The sequence below is a fragment of the Panicum hallii genome, chromosome 6 (assembly GCF_002211085.1).
Source record: "Panicum hallii strain FIL2 chromosome 6, PHallii_v3.1, whole genome shotgun sequence".
NCBI classification, from domain to species: domain Eukaryota; kingdom Viridiplantae; phylum Streptophyta; class Magnoliopsida; order Poales; family Poaceae; genus Panicum; species Panicum hallii.
The window spans coordinates 7,526,879-7,547,075 of NC_038047.1; the positions used below are offsets into that span (position 1 = coordinate 7,526,879).

General features: G+C 43.5%; 1 protein-coding gene and 1 long non-coding RNA gene across 2 annotated transcripts; one reads left to right on the top strand and one right to left on the bottom strand.

Moving 5' to 3' along the window:
• The first annotated feature begins 6,996 nt into the window (after positions 1–6,996).
• LOC112897613 lies at positions 6,997–9,009 on the top strand. The gene is made up of 3 exons (XR_003229687.1): positions 6,997–8,123; positions 8,583–8,682; positions 8,814–9,009. It is a non-coding gene; the product is annotated as an uncharacterized LOC112897613 (long non-coding RNA).
• A 3,207-nt stretch (positions 9,010–12,216) lies between these two features.
• Positions 12,217–14,483, bottom strand: LOC112897844. Its single transcript, XM_025966235.1, has one exon. It carries the CDS (start codon positions 14,369–14,371, stop codon positions 12,461–12,463), a length of 1,911 nt encoding a protein of 636 aa, XP_025822020.1. The 5' UTR covers positions 14,372–14,483; the 3' UTR covers positions 12,217–12,460.
• Between the last annotated feature and the right edge of the window lie 5,714 nt (positions 14,484–20,197).

Here is a 20,197-nt window from a genome sequence, read left to right on the forward strand (position 1 = left end):
CCGTGTATGTGTAAAACCCAATGCAGCAGGGTGTTAAAAAATCCGGCAGTTAGTACGTCAACATTTTCCTAGAAAATAGATAAAAATCCGACCTTTTCATCATTCAATGCATACTGTCATTGTTAATTATTACATCATCATGCCAATGATATATTTGAAAATATGTGAAGGTTAATTGCTCTAGATTATATGACAACCATTTACATAATCTAAATAGAAATCGCAAGCCATTCTTTGCGTAGACCTCCATCGCCACCACTTTCACAGCGTGGCAAGCTCTCTAGATAATGTCCCTTTCCACCTCCTTTTGCAGTAGTTTCTAGAATCTGGACCAATACATTCAACAGAATATTGCCTGCATAAAAATATTTTTCTTGTTAAAAATAGAATCTCCTAGTTTGCCTTGTACTTGTGTCAATGATTTACCACCCAACTATTTATTTCGAAGTAATTGTCGCCAAACCCTATCCTCACTAAGCCTATAAATCCATTTGCTGAGAAGACATATATTCTTAACTGCAAGATGGTAATACCTAGTCCGCCTTGAATTCCATTTGATGAGTCTATACTTTTTCTTATAGTTATCCCCTTACCAAAAAAATAAAGTGGAAATGATCTAATTTTTTAAGAACACCTTGCGATATGGCAAAGAAGGATATTATAAATATTATGAGCGAACTTAAGACTTAATTGATGAGCACTAATCGGACAACATCATTCTTCCCTTCCAAGTACTTAATTTCTTCTCAAATCTTGGTCCAAACCGCCGGTACAAAATGAGGCGTCGAATGAAGTTTACCTCTGCAGTCTCTCGTCTCCCTTGATATTCCCTCTGTCTCGACTGGGGGCTTCGACGAGTCTCGTCACCAGCGACATTGCATTGGATCGCCTTGTATCACCGGAGTTGTCCCATGCTGTTAACCGCATGTCCGGGACGGTGACGCCGCCTGGCCTGGCCTGTTGGGTCGATGTGTCAAGGCATCATCGCCGACAACTCGGGGGACAAGCGACACCTCACACCAGCATGCCGCTCACCGTCACTTGTTACCCCCAACTCTTTCTGACAGAACATGGTGAACAAAAGCTGCCGCTCTTGACACGTCCTTCCGAACCAATGCAAACACGAGCTAGCGGCCAAGCTCGTGCTCGAGTGGCGAGGCATGGCAGGTCAGTCTCTCGGTACGATCCGTGGTCACGGATGGTCGAGCGAGCAGGACGGGCGCACGAGACACGATCACACGAGCGACGGCGTTTCTCCGGTTCCCGTGATGTGGCAAGTGACATCAGAGAGGCCGTACGTGGCAGATCGAACCTCTCGAGTCCCATCGTTTTCGACCGATACAACAGGATCTGCCGAACGAATGACAAATCTGCAAACGTCCCTCTCCAAGCGCACTGGACCGCACAATGCTCACTTGATTGCGTGCGTCAATTGCGACCGTCAGATGGCGACCACTGATGAGTGAGTGTATTAGAACTAGTAGTGCATAGTTTCAGACCACTTTGGTCGAGAAATTGCCTCGTTTTATTCGAGCAGACATTGTGGTAGTCCTTTTCGATCACAAACCTTTTTTTGTAAGTACTCCAATAATTCGAGCAATTCAATTTGTCCATTTGATCCCTTAGCGAATTTTCAACTTGTGTTTTACAACACACAAAAGTAGCCAAATTCACAACCTTGTCAAAAATGTCCTCTATGTTTCTCCATGTATAAATTGGATTTCAACATCAGATATTGCTGGCATGATATATGACATTTTAGACATAATTGATTTTAGTCTATTTTTTACTTATTCTCCATGCATCTTTCATATATATCTGGAGGGTTAAAACAGTATCAAAGGCTCCTAATTTGATGAAAGAAATGGCAAAAAATTCTGATATCTTTTTGTAACATTTGGTATGATTTAAATTGTTATCTTATAATATTTTAACTAAAATGCAACTTGTACGGAGAAAAAATAGTTTAGGCGAGTTGAAGAAGTTGATATTTTGGGTTATTTTTTCTTGATATTTTAAGAGTGGCACCTTACTCTTAAAGAAGCATCTCAACCTAAGTTCGCCGCTTTTACATCTCAAAAATTGCTGGGACCCTAAGTCCACGGGTTAAGATTGTATTACAACAAATCAAGCCTGCCCGCATGATAGAGTGTGAAGTCAAAAATAAGATGCTTCTATGCTGCATCTGTAAAGAACTTCTTAATCTAAAAAATGTGTCAAGAACATTAATCCAGAGATATTGTGGATCCATACAGAGTTTAGACACTTGGAGGATGTTCAATCTGCAAATCATGTTCGATATTACTACTAATCCCTGCTTGTAGCTACAAAGGTGCACAACAACCCAACAAACATTACGAACTAATACCTACTACAGATGGATTCATGGATCATTTGCCAAGTCTCCGGTTTATCATCATCCAACATGTCACTTGAAGCATAGTCCATTGACTGCATGCATGCTTTTGAGCACCTTCTCTACTCATCTCATTGTTGACTGTTCTTGATCTAAAGACTTCACACATTGCCACCAACAGGGTGACATCAGTAAATTCTCTGCCTTCCTCCCTGAGAACCTGTGGGTTCAATGTGTGATTTAAGTTGTTTTTCTGGAGTAGGGTAACATGACAAGACCATGACTTTCAGGGAATTAATAGGAAATGGGCTTCTTCGTAAGCAAGAATACAAAAGGCACACCAAAATTGTATACACTGCTCTTCTCAGTGAAGTGCCCCATGATATAGTTCATAGCCTCATAGGGTCCAAGTACCCAAATGTTCCTTGAACAGATCTATCCACCGGTCCACCCATGTTTGATAAATTTGAATGCATGTACCTTGAAGCTCCAAAGCCTTTCAACTTCACAGTTACATTATCAACGAGAAGAATATTCAAAGCCTTGGTCTGGACTACTGGCATTGATATGAATTGGTGGAGGTACGCCGTAGCCATGGCAGTTTCAACTGCAATCCTCACTCTATCTTTCCAAGAAATGACATGGGAGCTTAAATATGAAGATTGCTGTACAGGCTACCATTGGCCAAATTCAAATAAGTAGTGGAACTCCTGTCTCGATGCAACATCCAAGAATTGTTAGTATGTAGCAGGTTTATTTGTACAAATGACATACATCCGGAAGGATAATATAGCAGGATTCTATGGCAATGTTAGTGTTACTTGCTGGGGTTCGAAACATGTACCTTGGCATCCTTGGGCAAGGCACGGGTAACCTTGGTACCCACTCCAGCACCAGCAAATGTATCCACCAGTGTAGATGGTGAAGGAGTGCCAATGGTGCTGAATAAGCTGTGCTGGCTGTGGCAGGAATTACTGCCCAAGATCTTTGGGCATGTAGTAGGGTTCCCAGCACTCAAGGTAGCTGAGTTTGAACCCTGGCAGGTAGCACCCAGGGATGATGCCAAATGGACTCGTGGCCGCGCAGCTGGTCTGAAGTTGGTCATCAGCCCATTCAGTCCCCATCCACACCAGACGCCAGGAACTCCAATGTTAACACCAGCACAGCCACCGTTGCTGCAGCCTGCGTTTCCTGTGAATACTCACCGTGAACTCGTGCATGGCTTCACTTCAAACTGCAGTGTCCGCAGCTGATCACCGGGGACGCGCTCCAAATATGTTGGCAGAGAATTGACGAGCAAACACATGCGTGCAAAAGGAAGATCGTTCATTGATTCTGCCATTACTCCACACCATTGTAAAATCCAAACGACTGGCCAGCTAGCACCACTTGTTACCACTCTTTGGATCTTTCATCTTGGGTGGTTTATACCTGGGTGATGCTTCCTTGCTTCTGTGCCAGCCGTCCTCCTCCCCTCCTGCGGCTCCAACAGCAAAACCACAGCCTCGCCGCATGCCATGCTGTCGGCCCCATTCATTCCTCTAAGCCCAGCCAAACCCATATAGAATCTGAAAGAAAGCCACGGCGTCGTATCAGCAGCCATGAAATGAATCTGAAGACGACCTGACACAGGCACACAGCACAGCATACGCAGCTGCTGGGGCAGTTGCCAGCATGATCAAAGGCGTTGCTGCAGGAACTTGACTTGGCCACGGGCATGCAAACCCGCAAACATCCTTAAAACCATAGTTCTGAAGCCAGCCGGACATGAATGGCTGTCCACCCAGACCCAGACGTTGTAGCTCATAGTCCAAAAAGACGGTTCTTCTATGCTCCAACTGTTAAGAGTTGCACAAAATCTGAAGCAAACAGAGAGCTAAAATATCCACAGGACCACATGCATATCCAGAGAACACTATCAGCAAAAGGATGCATCCTTCACTTCCACCTCTTTACTGTAATGATGAAAACTTTATTTGAAATAAAGTTGAAACTGAGAAATTAATCATCATGAGAAGAATGATATCAGTCAACTAGATATGGTGCTGTAAGAATGACAAAGCGATGACCATACCACACAACCATAATGCATCACAAATTCACAACATTGGACAACATACAATGCTCAAACATAAACAAAAGTGCTCAAACCAGGTGGCATGTTTGGCCCCCAATAGATTGCATTATTTGCACAACACCAAAAGAAGGTTGCATTATTTGCACACTTTTCTATAATCTTAGAAAGACTACGATTCCATTAGCTGATAGCATCCCAATCCCTAACAATGAACTTGGTGGCCAACATTTCATAGAAACTAGTTGAGAAACTTAAGAAAAAAATCCATAGAATGACCCAACTAAAATTTTGATCAAAGAAACATGAAAAACTATTGCATAAACCAGCACGGTCCTGAAAATGCCACTTAGTGACACAGGCTCAGAAAATAATCCAATTAGCACAACAAAAGTGATATAAGCCATCAAGTTAACCCAACTAAGATGTATCAAAAAGCCTACTAGGACATTTTTCTTATTAATTTCTATCCAGAATGAATCATTGGTTTCATGGTTTCAATAAACATAAAGTAAAGAAACTAACAACAACAAAGACTATGTCACCTCGTCTAGCATTTCGCAAAGATTACATGTCAGTTCTCTCTTTCTTACCAATTGCAGACTCAATATCAAAGGATGGAAGCACAAACTAGCTGGAACACTATTAAAACATATACAGTTAGTTGTAAATCTAGTAAGGACCGCAATTTGAACTTGTACAGTCCAGATTGGTTGGTCTGTCCACAGAAAAAACATTTGCACATTGATTTACTTGTTGAGATCAATACAATATTTTTGAAAAAGAATTAAGGACTGCTCTCCAAACAAAATAATGTTGGAATACTTACTAACAAAATATTAGTTCAACTATACCTACATTACAGACCATGTCAAGGAAGCTGCAGAACATCTGTCAGATTACTGGCGAAAATGTGATTTTACCAAAAATGTCTATTACTTGTATTGTACCACTTCCATCACTAAAATACCCATACTCAAATTATCTGCATTTTTTTAATTTTTGATATTAAACATAAACTCAGCACATGAAGTTACAAACTTTGAAAGCCTACAACTACCATCAAGAACTTTTAAATCAGTGAGCTTAAATTTAAACGTCTATTTTGGGTAATTGATATTATAATACTTTGCTCCAAATCTGCTATCAAAACCTTGATATGGTAATAAATTTAAATATCTTTTCAGCTAATATATAACAGTATTATAGTTTATATAAATAAGACTATTAAGTTAGATAATAAACAAATGATAACATGCGTAATGACACGCAATTGAATATAAAAAGGTACTCAGAAGAAATAGAGGAGTGCAATGTTTTGAATTTCTAAAATAGACAACTATGAGTTGAACAAGAAGAAATAAAACATAGAAACATATTCAATTTGTTTAAAAGGAAAGGTGGAGAAAGGAACATAGAGACAAATGTATCCTGATTCCTGAATCAGTTTGCCTCATAGCTGTAACTGAAGTGAAATGCAAAATCCTTTATACGTTTAAACTAAATAGCCCGCTAGAGTTTCAGTAGTGGTGTGGACCATAACCTTTCCTAGTGGTCAGTACCTTAGCAAAGGCTACTACCTAAGAGGATAGGGCTATACCCCTACACCGACCCCCTCCTTGCCCTTTTGGTAAGGCAATCAGCTAACCACATGTCCAATTATTCAGCTAAGGTCAGAGCCATATGGCTATTGTGGTTGTACGGTTTTCTTGGGTGGTTCTCCATGTTCCATTTAAACAAAGTGATCTTGTAATTATCCAGGTATAACAACAGTATAAAGTCATGATTAAAATTCTCAAAAGATTATGATTGCACTATTTCCAAAGATGATCAACTAAGCATTTCTACCCAACAAAAATATTAAACCCGGTGTTCAAGGCTTGGGTGAAAAAGACTAGGGAAATCCTTAATAGGTATTTCCGTCAAGTTATGCAATTCGATGAATAAAGTAAAGTAAATTATCATGCTATTATTAGGATAAAAATAGAGTATGTAGGGGGATTCCACTTTCCTTCCTCATCAAATTGCTGGTTGTCTTCCTCCTCCTGCTCTTGTCCTTCCTCGAACGTCACATCGTCTACACGATCATACAAGAAAAACATACAACAAAATAAGAAACAGAACAACAAATGGTGATAAAGTTATAGAGCATGCTGCAAAAAACGTGTGAGCGCAAGAATCACTAAAAATGGAGTTGAAACCAACAAGATATGGCTAAAACAAGATTATAGGGCTCATTTGTGAGAGATTTGAACTTCCAGGGGCTAAACTTGAAGTAACCGAGGGCTAAAAACTAATAAAACTTAAAACACAGGATTTAGACTAGAAAACAGAGAGGGCTGGACGGCGGGTTCTATTTTTAGAAAGATAAGGGGTTAAAACATAAAATATAGGACTGTTTTAGAATTACTTTTGAACGGGGTTTGGACTGAGGGTTTATTTTAACAAAATCAAGGGGCTATTTTGGAAAAATGCCGAGAGTTGACCGGTTGAAGGGGATTGACTCAGGCCAGGTTGGATAGTGTCCGTTGGATCTTGATCCAACGGCTCGAGTCGGTTTGGCTCGGCAAAAAGGACTGGGAGAGAGAGGGGAGCACACGGAAGACGATGGCGGGCTTGAGAAGGCAGCACGGCGGCTGTAGAGAGGTGGTCGACGACGAGCAGCGGAGTGAGAGCACCGGCGAGCAATTGCCGCGGCGGGAGCGCGAGAGGGAGGGGGAAAAGAGGGTGGCGAGGTGGCTCACCGCAACGTGAAGCTTGAGCGGCGCACGGACGTCGAGGAGAGGCGGCGGAGCAGCGGATCCACTGCGAGCCCGAGAGCTCGGGACAGCAGCGGCGCAAGCGAGAGGGAGAGTGAGCGAGCGAAAGCGAGGGAGGAGTGACGGGGAGTGCAGCGTGGCTCGGGTACGCCTTATACAGGTCGAGGGAGGGAGAGCAAAGGCCGGCGGCAGGGGAGGGGCGAAGCTCGACGGTCGGCCATGATGGCCATAATGGCGGTGGCCGTTTGCTGCGAAGGGAAGGAGGGAAGACGAGAGGGTTTAGGGCGGCTCATCTGGAGCATTGAAGAGGGCGGTGGGTGCAGAGGGGAGGGAGGCGAGCGGGCGCGAGGGAGGGGAACAACCGGCGGCGTGCGTTTCGGTAGGGAGAAGGAGCCGGCTGGAGGTGGAAGACGGGGCTGACTGGTGAGACCCACCTGTCAGTGGCCAGTGAGAGAAGAGGGAGGTGGATTGGGCTGGCAAGCGACCTAGGCCGAGCGCGGGTGTGGGCCGAGCGGGAAAAGGGAGGAAAAGAGAGAGAGAGGGAGAGAAGGAAAGAGAGTCGGGCTGGGCTGGCTGGGAGAGATAGGAAAAGAGAGAGAGATGAGATGGGCCGGATGAAACAAAAGATTTTTTTAGGGTGTTACAAGCATTTATTTGTCATTTTCTTTCTTTTGTGCCAGCTTCTCAAGCCAAATGACACTAGAAAGTGTTTGGACTCCTCTTATTAAACAAATAGTAAAGCAAGATAACTGATGGATTGAGCATCATCTCAGTGAAGAATAGAATGGGAATCTCTCATCTCAGTCTTTTGATAGCATATATGATATCTCTTGTGTTTCCCTTGTCAGGCCAGTGAAGATTCAGCTTGTATCTTCTTATTACCGAGTCCAAGTTCAGAACAGTCATCTTGAGGCCAGCTTGGAGCCTTGAACTGGTGAGTTTGTAGTCTGCACTTGACTACCTGTATACTACTGAATACTGGCATTGATAGTTTGATACTGCAGCTTGTATCTTCTTAACTGTAGAAAATGCTCTATGGTTCTTACTGAAAATTTAGCAGAGGCAAATACAAAAATTAATCTGCAATAAGAACCAACTGCCTGCACTTGGTAACATTGTCTGTTACTCATGCTGGCACTGATAGTTGCTTCATGCTAGTTAACTGAAAATTATATAGGACTGTGCCAACTATATTAAGGTTGCAACATTAATTGCTAACTCATGCTGGTAGATTTTCAGGCTATAAATTATGGTCTCAGTGTGCGTGCTGTCATAAGTTTTCTTCTTTTTGTCCCTTCCAATCTGACACACTGATTTAATCTGGTTGGCATTGGCTTCTCTATTTTTTAGTTACTGATGTTAGCTCTTGCTCTCAGTTCTAGATGTATTTCAGATGTTGGCTACATTAGCTTTCAAATCTCATTTTACCGTTATTAGGAGGTACGGCTCTTAGAACGCAATATTGTGAAGTTCTTGTGAATGTTGTGCAGAAGGTATGTTATTCTGAATTTTGCTTTCAACAAACACCCTAAAGTAACATGTGATAGGCTTGCAGACTTGCTGTTATTGGAGGTGTTAGGTAGCATGCTTGATGGTGCTAACAACAAGCTGTTCATTGTTATAGGTCACGGCAGTTCGAGAGGAAATGGGAATAGGATTTTTTGGAATAGGCATCGAGTAATATGTTGTCTTATTTTTATTTCTGCATAGTGGATTTGTATGAGTTCAATAGATTAGGACTACATTTGTAATGTATAGAGTGGATAAAGCATGTGAATTTGTAATATAAATAATGGATAAACATGTGTATATGTGATGTTTATAAGGGTATATGCTGTCCTCTTTTTTTATTTTTTTAATTCATCATAGGAGATGCGGATTGGCAACCAGTGTGTCCTATATGAAGTCACAGGAGTAACAACTCACGTCTCCTAGGTAGGAGACGCGAATTAACAACCCACGTCTCCTATACGAGGGGTCATTGGAGACGTATATTTATAAAAACGCGTCCCCAATCAATAACCCCTGAGACGCAGAAAAACCGCATCTCCTGTAACTCCACATCAGAGATGTATATTTGGAGATGCGAAAAAATCACGTCTCCTTTGTGAGTTAATCCGCGTCTCTCGTAAGGTTGGCTTATATACGTGAGTTAACCCGCGTCGCGTCTCCTGGCTTACGTAGCGAAGGTGGTCATAACTACACGCTGGAAGCCAGCAGATGGAACAAATCTTAATTTTCAACTAACACACATGGGTGACAGGGTGAGCCAAGACAAGCATGTGTAAAGAACGGGGGCACAAGTCTTCTCAGAACATACAGCCATGTTTCCATGGGCTGCGTATGGGGATCTTCAAGTAGTGCAAACAAATAGATTTTCTGGTAGAATTAGACAAGAACACACATTTCCGTAATTCCATTATGTAAAAATAATTAAGAACAGTGGTTAGAAACAAAGGAATAAACATATTATTTTGTTTTGAATGACTTTTTAAAAACAAATCATTCTTTATAATCATAAGCACTGTTTTCCCAAGATCAATATTAGAGTATTAGACAACCAAATGTAGCATAAATTTCACCAGAAAGCCACTGCATTAGTAACCTTGGATCGAAAGATGCCATGAGTTGGAATACTTAGGAAATGAAGGGAACAAGCAACTACTACCTTCAGTCAGAAAATGACTTTGTCACCAAACAAAAGTTCAACCATCAATTTCTATCGCAACGTATTTTAAAATTTTAAAATCCTAAACAATAAAATATTACAAAGATACTTTAAAATATTTAAATTCATGCCAGTTTTGTGTAACCACTCTTTACATGTTCATAAAGATATTAGAGAGCATGCTTAAATTATTCAAACACACAATTGGGGGCATCACTTGTTTTGAACAATTGTACAAACTGAACTCCTATTGTCCACACTTTACAATAAGCTCGAGATAGTCTCTTTTGCTGCAACGCCGATGTACTGTAACAATATGTTCAGGGAACCAATATTCATCGAAATGTGCCAGCATAAATAGAGACCAACAATAAGCCAACATCGGTTACTGCAGAGTGCAGACAGCATAAAGTTTCATATTAATCAATATTGGCACAACCAACATTGAGACTGCAATTGCCCTCAAAACAAAAAGAAAATTGAGACTGCAATGATGACTAGTAGAACAGGACACAGGATCTAAGTTAATCTTGCGTATCAATGAATCAATTGGCGCAAGCTAATTAGTATCAGCATTCACAATAATAAGATATAGTTGTTATTAGGAGTTTAGGAAAAAAATTGAACAGCAAATAACATAAACATTGGTTTCTCAGCATTGAATAAGTGGCTGTTGCACTAACAAAGATGAATAGATTAGTCCTTTCATTCACTAATGATCAGATGGGGACCCAATAGCAAGACAATACATGACTGAGCTCAACAGCATTTTCATAATTCATATCTAGATAGTAACTTAGGTATTTGCAGAAGTGGCATTCATACAGCAAAGTATGTGATAAGGGTATAAATATATAGCTGTATTAATCATTGCCCTTCCTGTTAGGTTACAGCTCTAGATAAATCTTTCTTTCTATAGAATGTTCCACAGTGGATGTTATAAGTGACATTATATTGAAACTTGAGTCTAATTGCTAAACATATACTCCAATAGTGCCATCAGCCTAACTTGATGAACGGGGATTACAAACATTAAAAAACAGAGAATACACACTTCAGCATTCCCTTTAATAAAAATCAATTAGTTGCTTTGCCTGAATGACTAGATTTCTTCTCATAGTAGTTGCTAAATCCCCTTGTTTTCCTAAACGGTATTAAACGGCCGTTTAGACGGGTCTAAACGGTAGACGAGGCATTGACGTTTAGTTTAGGCCCTAGGCGGAAAAATTAAACGTTGACCGGTTTAAACGGTCAGCGCATGTTTAAACGGCCGAAACGGAACGGTGCCTGGGCGATTTTAAATGCCGTTTGGGCTGTTTTTCTGTCCGTTTCGGAGTTGGGCCGTTTTCAACTCCCAACCCGCCACGAGCCCACGAGCGCCCTCCAGCCTCCACTTTTCTCAACCCCCGCCTGGCCGCCTCCATCTCCCAGCCTCCCTGGTGCCCGCCGCCACCCAGGGAGGAGTCGCCGGAGCACAGGGCCGCCGCCCAAGGAGGCGCGCCCGCCCAAAAGCTTTCCTCCGCGCCCTGCCATCGCCCTCACCGTGGAGCTCTCCACCGGCGCCCTGCCCTCGCCCAGGCAGTCTACTCCGGCGCCCTGCCCACGCCCAGACCTCAGGCAGGGGCTCTCCCGCAAGACCCCAGGCAGGGAGTTGCGCGCGCCCAGGGGTGCTCCTCCGGCGTCCAGAGAGCTCGCCCGCCCAGTTGTCTGCCGCCAGGAGGCAGGAGCTCGTTCTTGCTGCGAGGTAATGCTCCTTTTCTTGCTCCTTCACTGTTTCCTCAAGTCTCCGCCTGGAGGCATGTTTAATGTATTCTACTATTTAATCTTGTTCTTGTTCATATGCTGCCTGTAATGCACTATTATCGAAATGCACTATTATCTACACTTCTACAGTTCTACACCATACTCTAATAGCTGCTCCTTTTTCAGGCACATATCTCAACTTGGGAGGATATCAAAATCAAAAGCTTCAAGTTTACTTCACAAAAGGTTAGTAAAGTCCTCTTTAATCTTGCTGAAATCGTGCTACAGTAGCAAACCGTTTAGGCCGTTTAATTCCCGTTTAAACACGTCTAAACCCGTCTAAACCCTAAACGCCCCCTCGCCGTTCATCTACCGTTTTCCGTCTAGGAAAACACTGCTGTAAAATCCAAAGACATGCTCTTTTAACAAGAAGTGGTAACATCTCTAAGTAATGCATGCCACAAAAAGAGAGATAATAGAACAATATTTCAAGATCGCAGCTCAATGTTTCTGCCTGAATGACTAGATTTCTTCTCATAGTTACTAAATCCAAAGACATGCTCTTTTAACAAGAAGCAGTAACATCTTTAAGTAATGCATGCCACAAAAGGAGAGATAATAGAACAATATTTCAAGATAGCAGCTCAATGTTTCTTCATATGAATAATAAGTAGTTTTCATGAGTAATCACAGATGATGTGTCAAGAACAAAAGATAACTCAAAAAACAAGATGGAATTTCAGCCCTCATAAAAACAAACACACTTTTCTACATACAATAGGATTTTCACACCCTGCTGCAGAAACAAACAAATGTAAAGAAACAGGTAGAGAAGCACCTACAATACAAGAAGGTACCTATCAGACGCACAGGTAACTCCCACTGGAAAAGGTATGTGCAACTTCATTAAATTGGGCAATGCCTTCGGTGGCTGGACGTAGTTTGATGCCAGACAATGTAAATGGCCCTTGGTAAGCAAACTTCACCATCCCTACAACTTCTAGCTCACCATCCTTGGAATCTTGATCAACAGGCATTCGTGCCCTTAGCCTTCCAGCTGGACCTTTCAGGGGAATGTCTGAAATGTGCCATCTTAGCTCCCTCTCCGCCCGGTTCAGCACAGCCTTAGGTGAAACATTGAGCAGAGTGGGGTCCACAGGAAGCTTAACAATGAAAGTTACATTGCTCAGCGGCTGAGGCAGCATTGGGTTGGATGCATACTGTATCATCACTGAGAGCAATGTCCCACTATGGCGCTTCACAAGGCGCATCCTCAAAGGTAGAGGCGAGTGCTTCGGCAGGAAGCTGTACTTCATAAGGGGAATGGGCTCCTCCTTCGACACAGTCCTGACATGGAATAGACCATTCTGGAGGTTGCTCAACACATTACTCTGCAATGCGGCCCTCTTCATTCCCGATGTGCCCTCAAGACGGAATGAGAACTCTGTCTCCTTCCCTGCTGCCTTGTTCAATGGCAAGGTTCGTAGGAAGATTGTACCCTTCAAACCAACCCGCACAAGAATAGACTCCTTGAATTCTGCATTGATCTCCTCTGCAATGAACAACTCAGGAGCAGTCATTTCTGTGCGCTTGGTCACCAACAGGTTCTCCAATGGAGTACCAGCAGCTGCATTCGGTGGCTGCCCACTGGTTGCTAGGAGCTCAAGACCAGTGATGGCCCTGTCCTTATGATCCTTCTTCGTCGTGGTAACAAACTCAGAAGCATCCAGCCCACCACCAAATGGCGCATTGAACCCTTCAAACGCCTCAGCAAGTGAAGCCTCCTCGTTGCCAAACTCAATTCCACCATAGTCTCCCTCAAACCCTTCTACTCCAATAAATGTCGGTTTAGTTGCCTCAGCTGGCGGCAAAGTTGTCACCTCCAACCCAGCAAGCGCAGCTGCAGGATCAGCAACCACAAGGGCAGTCTCCTTGTTCTTCTTGAACCCACCAACCAATGCCTCCTCCGGCTTGTTGTTAATCAGGTCGCTGGCTGCGAAGGGATCCTTCTCCACAGGAGGTGCCTCCTCAGGTGGCGGCTCATCCCCAGTAGCAACTGTGGTCGCAGGAGCAATGTTAGACGAGAACTCGTCACCAGCAGCGAGCGTCTCCTGGGGAAGCTCGAACGAGGCGCCCGAGAAGCCCTCCCTCGCGGCGTGGCGATCCTGCGCGAGGTGCTCGACAGTGGGCCAGGAATCCGCGCCACGGGCGCGGGCCTCGGCATCGGGCGAGGAGTTGACCATGCGCGCGAGGTTGTCGCCATGGATGGTGGCGAGGATCTGGGAGAGGCGGACGGAGCCGACGCCGTGGAGGACGAGGTCGAGCGCGAGGTACACCTCTGGGTACTTGCGGTGCACCTTCTCGGGGGTGACGTCAACGCCGCGGCATGCCGCGACGACGACGGAGACGGCCTGGTTGACGGCGTCGGCGACGGCGAAGGCGTGGACGGCGGGGGCGGCGTGGTCGGAGCCCGCGGTGGTGACGCCGAGGACGTAGATGGAGTTGACGAGGCGGTACACTACGCGGTACTGCGACTCGACGCCGACGACGAGCTGGCCCGATCCGGCGGCGAGCGGGTCGTCTCCGATGGCGTCGAGAGAGGCGGAGGAGGAAGCGGCGGCGGACTGCTGCTTGCCGCGGGCGAGGTGGAGGCGCGCGAGGCGGAAGGCGGAGACGGCGGCGAGGGCGCGGGAGACGGGGAACCAGGACCGGGTCTGGAGGAGGATGTCCGGGCCGTTCACCGGCTGCAGGGAGATAGCTAAGCACGCCATGGCGCCGCGGACGCCGGCGGCGGGGTGGCGCGGCGGCGGATCTGGGGATGAGGGCAGCGGCGCGGATCTGGGGAGCAGTGGGATCTGGGAGGGAGTGGGAGCGGCCGTGCCGGGAGTAGGAAGGGAAGGAGACGGGTGCACGGGGCCAAAGGTGGACCCGGTGTAGGGACGGAAGCGGCTAGGCTGTGGTTGAGCTCTGGTGACTCTGCTTCTATCGTCGCCGTTCGATCGGGCAAGGAAGGGCCGAGATGGTAAGCTACACCACAATGGTTACTGCTGCATGTCCCTCGACCTTGCATCTGCCCATTAGTTGAATTTCCTCTAAAACATAAAAGGACTACCCATTCGATATCCAAACAATTTTTTTTTGAAACGATATCCAAACAAAAACTTGGCTGAATCAAAACCTCTCAAAATATTTTAATGCTCGTCTACCCTTTTGAGCTTTGTCATTTTTGCTTCTTCACTTTTTCACATACAGTACAAGTTGAATTTTAAATTCAAAATTTTTGAAATGATAACGGACACAAAGTCATATGTTACAAAAATACCTTAAGATTTCTTTATTATTAGTTTTCATTCAATTTTTTGTATCTACCATTAGTATTGAGATGCTCCTAACCTGTGAAGAACTAATGTAAAATTATTACTAATATATTTTCTAACATAAGTTATGAACTTATGATGTCTTGTATCAACTTAAAAGATTGAACTAAAACTCAATTGGCACACTCAAAAATCAAAAAGATAAATCCCCAAGGTGGATTGGATCAACTGAAACAGGTCAGGGAGTAAATAGAGCTGAACTTTTGTTGAAAGGGCTAAACGGACAAACAGAGTTGTTCGTGGAGTGCAATATACCTTTTTCCAATATGAAGACTTGATTTCTTACAAGTTCACCGGCTCAAGCTTTGAGAAAATAGATTGTTTTGATCAAATATAAAAAAAATAAAAATACTATTAGTTACTCTTTAGATTCCAGAGCCCGTGTATTCCATATCATAAAAGAATAATAAACTATAATATCAATTAACTACTGTTTAGAAACTAAAACCAAATAATACTATGCTTTTTTCGAAAAAAGAGTTTCAAGTGGAGTTTCTAAAACTCTAAAGAATATGGTTTTAGCCATGGTGGATTTTAGAATTTTAAGAGCATCTCCAAGACTTAAATACATCCTAAATTTCCCATTTCCAAAATGAAAGAGAAAATCTGGCTCCAACAGTGGCCCATCTCCTTGCCAATTTCACCGCACGCCCAAAACTGACGATATTTTGGAGCCATTTTTTCACCGCCAGGATGAGCTCCCGATCACCAAAAAATTTACCTCCCGCGTAGCGATCGTCCTTTCATTTCTTTCATGCCATCCCACCCATCAACCCTCCACTCGCCGTCTCATCTGCACTCCTCGCTGCCATCCTGTTGTTTCACTGCGGTCCCGTCGAGTTTCTGCAGCCTCCGTGTAGTTGAGCCACGGTGACCTCAGCTCAGTTGTTTGCCAGGTACAAATCCGAATTTTTGCTCCTCTCTTTGGGGGAGAGGATGTCCTCGGCTCGGAAGTAACAACCTTGTGTCAAACAGAGCTGCATCGTTGTTCTAGCGGAGGAGCATCCTCGGCATCTGTGGCGCTGATGCGTCCTCGCTCCTTGCTCCTCCGCACCAGGATCCCATTATCCCAAAGGTCAACACCAACCCCGATCACGCTAAGTCAGTATCATCCATACAGGATCATGGGAGAGAGATTGGAGCTCATGCATGGAGGAGCTCCTGCCTATCCAAGGTGGCAGCGCAAGGAACTTAAAATGTCTGCTTCTTATGAGGATTGCATCCATAGGTGTGGCAATGTTGTCGCTAGCGTTCGGGGCGATCACCGGCGGTTTTCCAAATTGTTGTCGCTGAGCATATTTGACGCCGGCACGAATGTCGAATGTGCACGAATGTCGAATGTGACCACTGGATTAGGCGCTGTGATGCTCATACCAAATCCAAGGCCCATTCCCTTCAATCATGAGTGCCATGTCTGATCAATTAGTTACAGGGAACATAGGTTCTATTTGTTTCAGCTTATGGCTGATTTTGAAGGCTAGATTTTGAAAAATCTAAAAGTCAGATGACTCCGAGAATCTAGAATCAAGAATCTATAATCAGCTGGATTCACGATTCTGGAAGTCATCTAACTTTTGAATTTTCCAAAATATCGAACCTTCAAAATTGGCCAGAAGCTGGAACAAACGGGGCTATATACTGTTCTGTTGGTGTGCCTGCATGAGGACCCTCAATGATTTCATGGTGGTCTTGTGGCAGCTTGTGCTGCCCTGACCCGGTGTTCCCAGTGGAAACATCACCTGTCTCTACTCCTCTTCAAGTTTAGAAGTTATCTAGACAAACTGTTGTGCTATGTCCAAGGATACGAGCCTGTATGGTCCTTGTGTCATTGTTTTGACTTCCCTTGGTAGCTAGGAGCTACAATCATGTAATGTCGGAACTATTTCCCGAACCCCTGTACTCTCGTTTCAGTGATAATATATATACGAGTCGGTCCTTATCGTGCCCACTTGAAATTATGTAATGATTTCTTGCTGGTGGTCTATGTTAGGTTCTCTTTACATTTTCCTAGGTCCAAGAGGCTGTTCTGGGAAACAGAACAACTCTTTCCGAATTCCATGTCAGAAGGGTGAATGATAAGGTGTACCTAAAAACAGCAGGTGTACTAAGAAGTGTTTCTTGTTGATGTACGGATATCTGAAGGTACAAAAATCTGACATGTAAAAGAATATTTCCTTTTGATAGGATAAGTAACAATGCCAAAGAACAAAGCTTTGTAATGTCTTTTTATTGCAGATGTTCTTTTTATTACTGGTAAACTCTAAATAGAATCATACTTTTTGGATTCTTTTGTTGAATTGACGAGGTCCTAATTGCCAAGTCTCTTGGCACAACCATTTTGTTCTCTTTGTTTTGTAGTTCAACTTAACATTAGGTCACAATTTATTTTGGTAACTTTAAGGTCATTTCACAATGGAACTTAAATGAACGCTTAATTAATAAAAAATGGTTCAGATTTCCAGGTAACAAGATTTTTTCTATAAAAAAACATAGTGTCAGTTGAACATGGTGATATATTATTATTTTTGCAATGATTTATGTGATATACTCCCACTATTATCTATTTCAAATTATAGGTTGTTTTAACTATTCTACGTAGATTTTGCTATACACACACTATGTCTAAATACATATTAAAAATTATGTATCAAAAGCCAAAACAACCTAATTTAAAATGGAGAGAATGTTCAATATTGTAGAATCATGGTAATACGTCTCTACTAGATATCAGAAGGGTCATAAATCATAATTCATTGGTATAAAAATATCGATTCATATTTAGAAATATAAAGCAAGTAATGCCACGTTCAATATGTTCTTGTTTTTTGCAAAAAAAACTTGCCCGAGTATCCAGGTGGACCCAGCAGCTACAAAGTACGTGCTCCTCTCTCCCATTCCCGAGCCGGATTTCATTTTTTTCCTCCCTGATTCCTCGCCATCTCATTCCGGCGATGAAACCCAAAATCACGAGGCTACAAACGAGGCGTCACCCGAGGGCTTCTTCCTCTCGAGGATGGGGGTTAGTGCCTTCGCAGACGCCTCCTCAACCACCTGCCACGCCGTGGACCACGTCGTGGGCTCGTGGCATCCTCATCGGCGTCGGGGCCTCAACCTCCGATTGGGCCTTGGTTGTCTACTCGTCCGGTGCTGTGCTCGGGGCTAAGAACCTGCACTGTCTCGACGGTTTGCCGCGCGGTTTGCCCGGGGAGACTATACATCACGCACGCGACAAGCGCGTGATGCATCACCTAAAGCGTGCTGCGAGTTCATTCCGGCCTTTAATTTTACGGCCCAGCCCATTCACCTTCTTCCTCCTCCGCCTCACCGTCGTGGCGTCACCACCGCTGCTTCTCCTACGTGTCGCCGCTGGAGCTTCGGGGTTTGGAGTTGCTGGGGTGGGGTTGCTCCGGCGTGGCCGGCTATATAGGAAGGTCGCCGGCAGCAAGGTAGCGGACGGTGGTGGTGGATTGTGGGCACAGTCAGAGAAATAACATTTGTTCTTGACGTAGTACTAGCTGCATTTTGAACCAGTAATAATGCCTGCATTTAGTACCGGGCAGAAAAATCGGGGAGCCATTTAGTACCGGTTGGAGGCTCCAGCCGGTACTAAAGTGCGCCACCGATGCCGGGGGCAACGGCTAGTGCCACTTTAGTACCGGCTGGGGGCTCCAGCCGGTATAAATGGCGCCGAAGATATTTAGTAGCGGCTGGAGGCTCGAGCCGGTACTAAATGAAGAGATCTAGTGCCAACTTGAGCCACCAGCCGGTACTAACGTGTCTTCGTCTATGTATCAGCATCTTTCTTCCTCCCCGAGCCCGAGCCATTCATTTGGAGCTCGGCCTTCTTTTTCCCCATGACGTTTTAGAGAGGAGGTGCTGCCCATTTTTATCAAGATTGGTGGGAATTTCACGCATACAAGTGCTCAAAAGGTTAGCAACTTCATCCTCTCTTCTTTGATGGTCTTTATGCTTCATTTCATACTTTATACTTAGAGAAATTTGTGATTATTAGAAAGAGTGAGAATGAGCATGATTTTTAATATTTACACATTCATTTGAGATATATAGCTAGAAGCGATGACTAGAATTTGAATGTGGTTAGTTTGCCCGTGGAAAATGTAGAGTGATTTTTTTCAATTACTTTCAAGTGACATGTGTGTATTATGCTAATATTTATTTTCAATTAATTTCAAGTGACACGTGTATTTCCAAGGGCGGCCATTATTATTATGCTTTGAAGCTAGTGAAGTGTATAATTAGTGAATGTGAAATATCTAATCTTTTAAAGTGAAAAAATATATATATACTTGGTATTTATTTTGCATTATGAAGGAATTATTTTGACACTCCAATGATGTGCTTATTCAGGCTCCCATTGAAACCATCGAGATATAAAAAAAATCTTTGTTTCAAAACATGTATCTGTCGTTAACCTTTACCATGCGGTGATGATACAGTTATTCGAGGGCCGACATGATTTTCGCGATAGGGTGCGGTATAAAGATGTGATGATGGAGTACAGTCTTGGTCCCAATGAAGAAATCCTCACCTTTGAAAGAGGTGAGAATGCCACCATTCGGACAAAGGCTGTACTCCTTCATCACGTTCTTATACCGCACCTTGTTGCAGATATTATTGTTGGCCCCGAATGACAGTGTTATCACTACAGGGTCAAGGCTAACAATAGATACATGTCCCTAAACAAAGATTTATTTTCTTCTCGATGGTTTTTGCATATAGAGCTTGAATAAATCTTTTGAACCTTGATTGCATCCCATATGTTGTGGGACGATGAGTGTTCGCCTCAAACTGAAGAGTGCCAAAATAATTAGAATTTAGAAATAGTGAATGTGAAATGTCAATTTGAATGTGAATGCAAAGATGTAATTTGAATATATCTAGTGAGTATGAGTATATTTTCATTGTAATTCTAAGAATTTATTATGTTATTTACATTTATTTGATAAGTGAAATTAGTTTTACTTTTGAAAATACTGTAGTTTAGCGCTTCACCCAACATGATGAGTAATTAGTTGATGAGTAATTAATATTTAATATGTAGTAATGGCTTTGCAACATGAGCATTGAAGCGACGTGCTTTTGTTTGGGCGTCGGTATGCAATCATTTGAGGCTCACTGGCCATTCCCTTGAGTTCCGCTCTGAAGAGCGTCTTGGACTTGTTAGCGATCGTATTTGTTGTTGGATTAAGAAAGCATTTG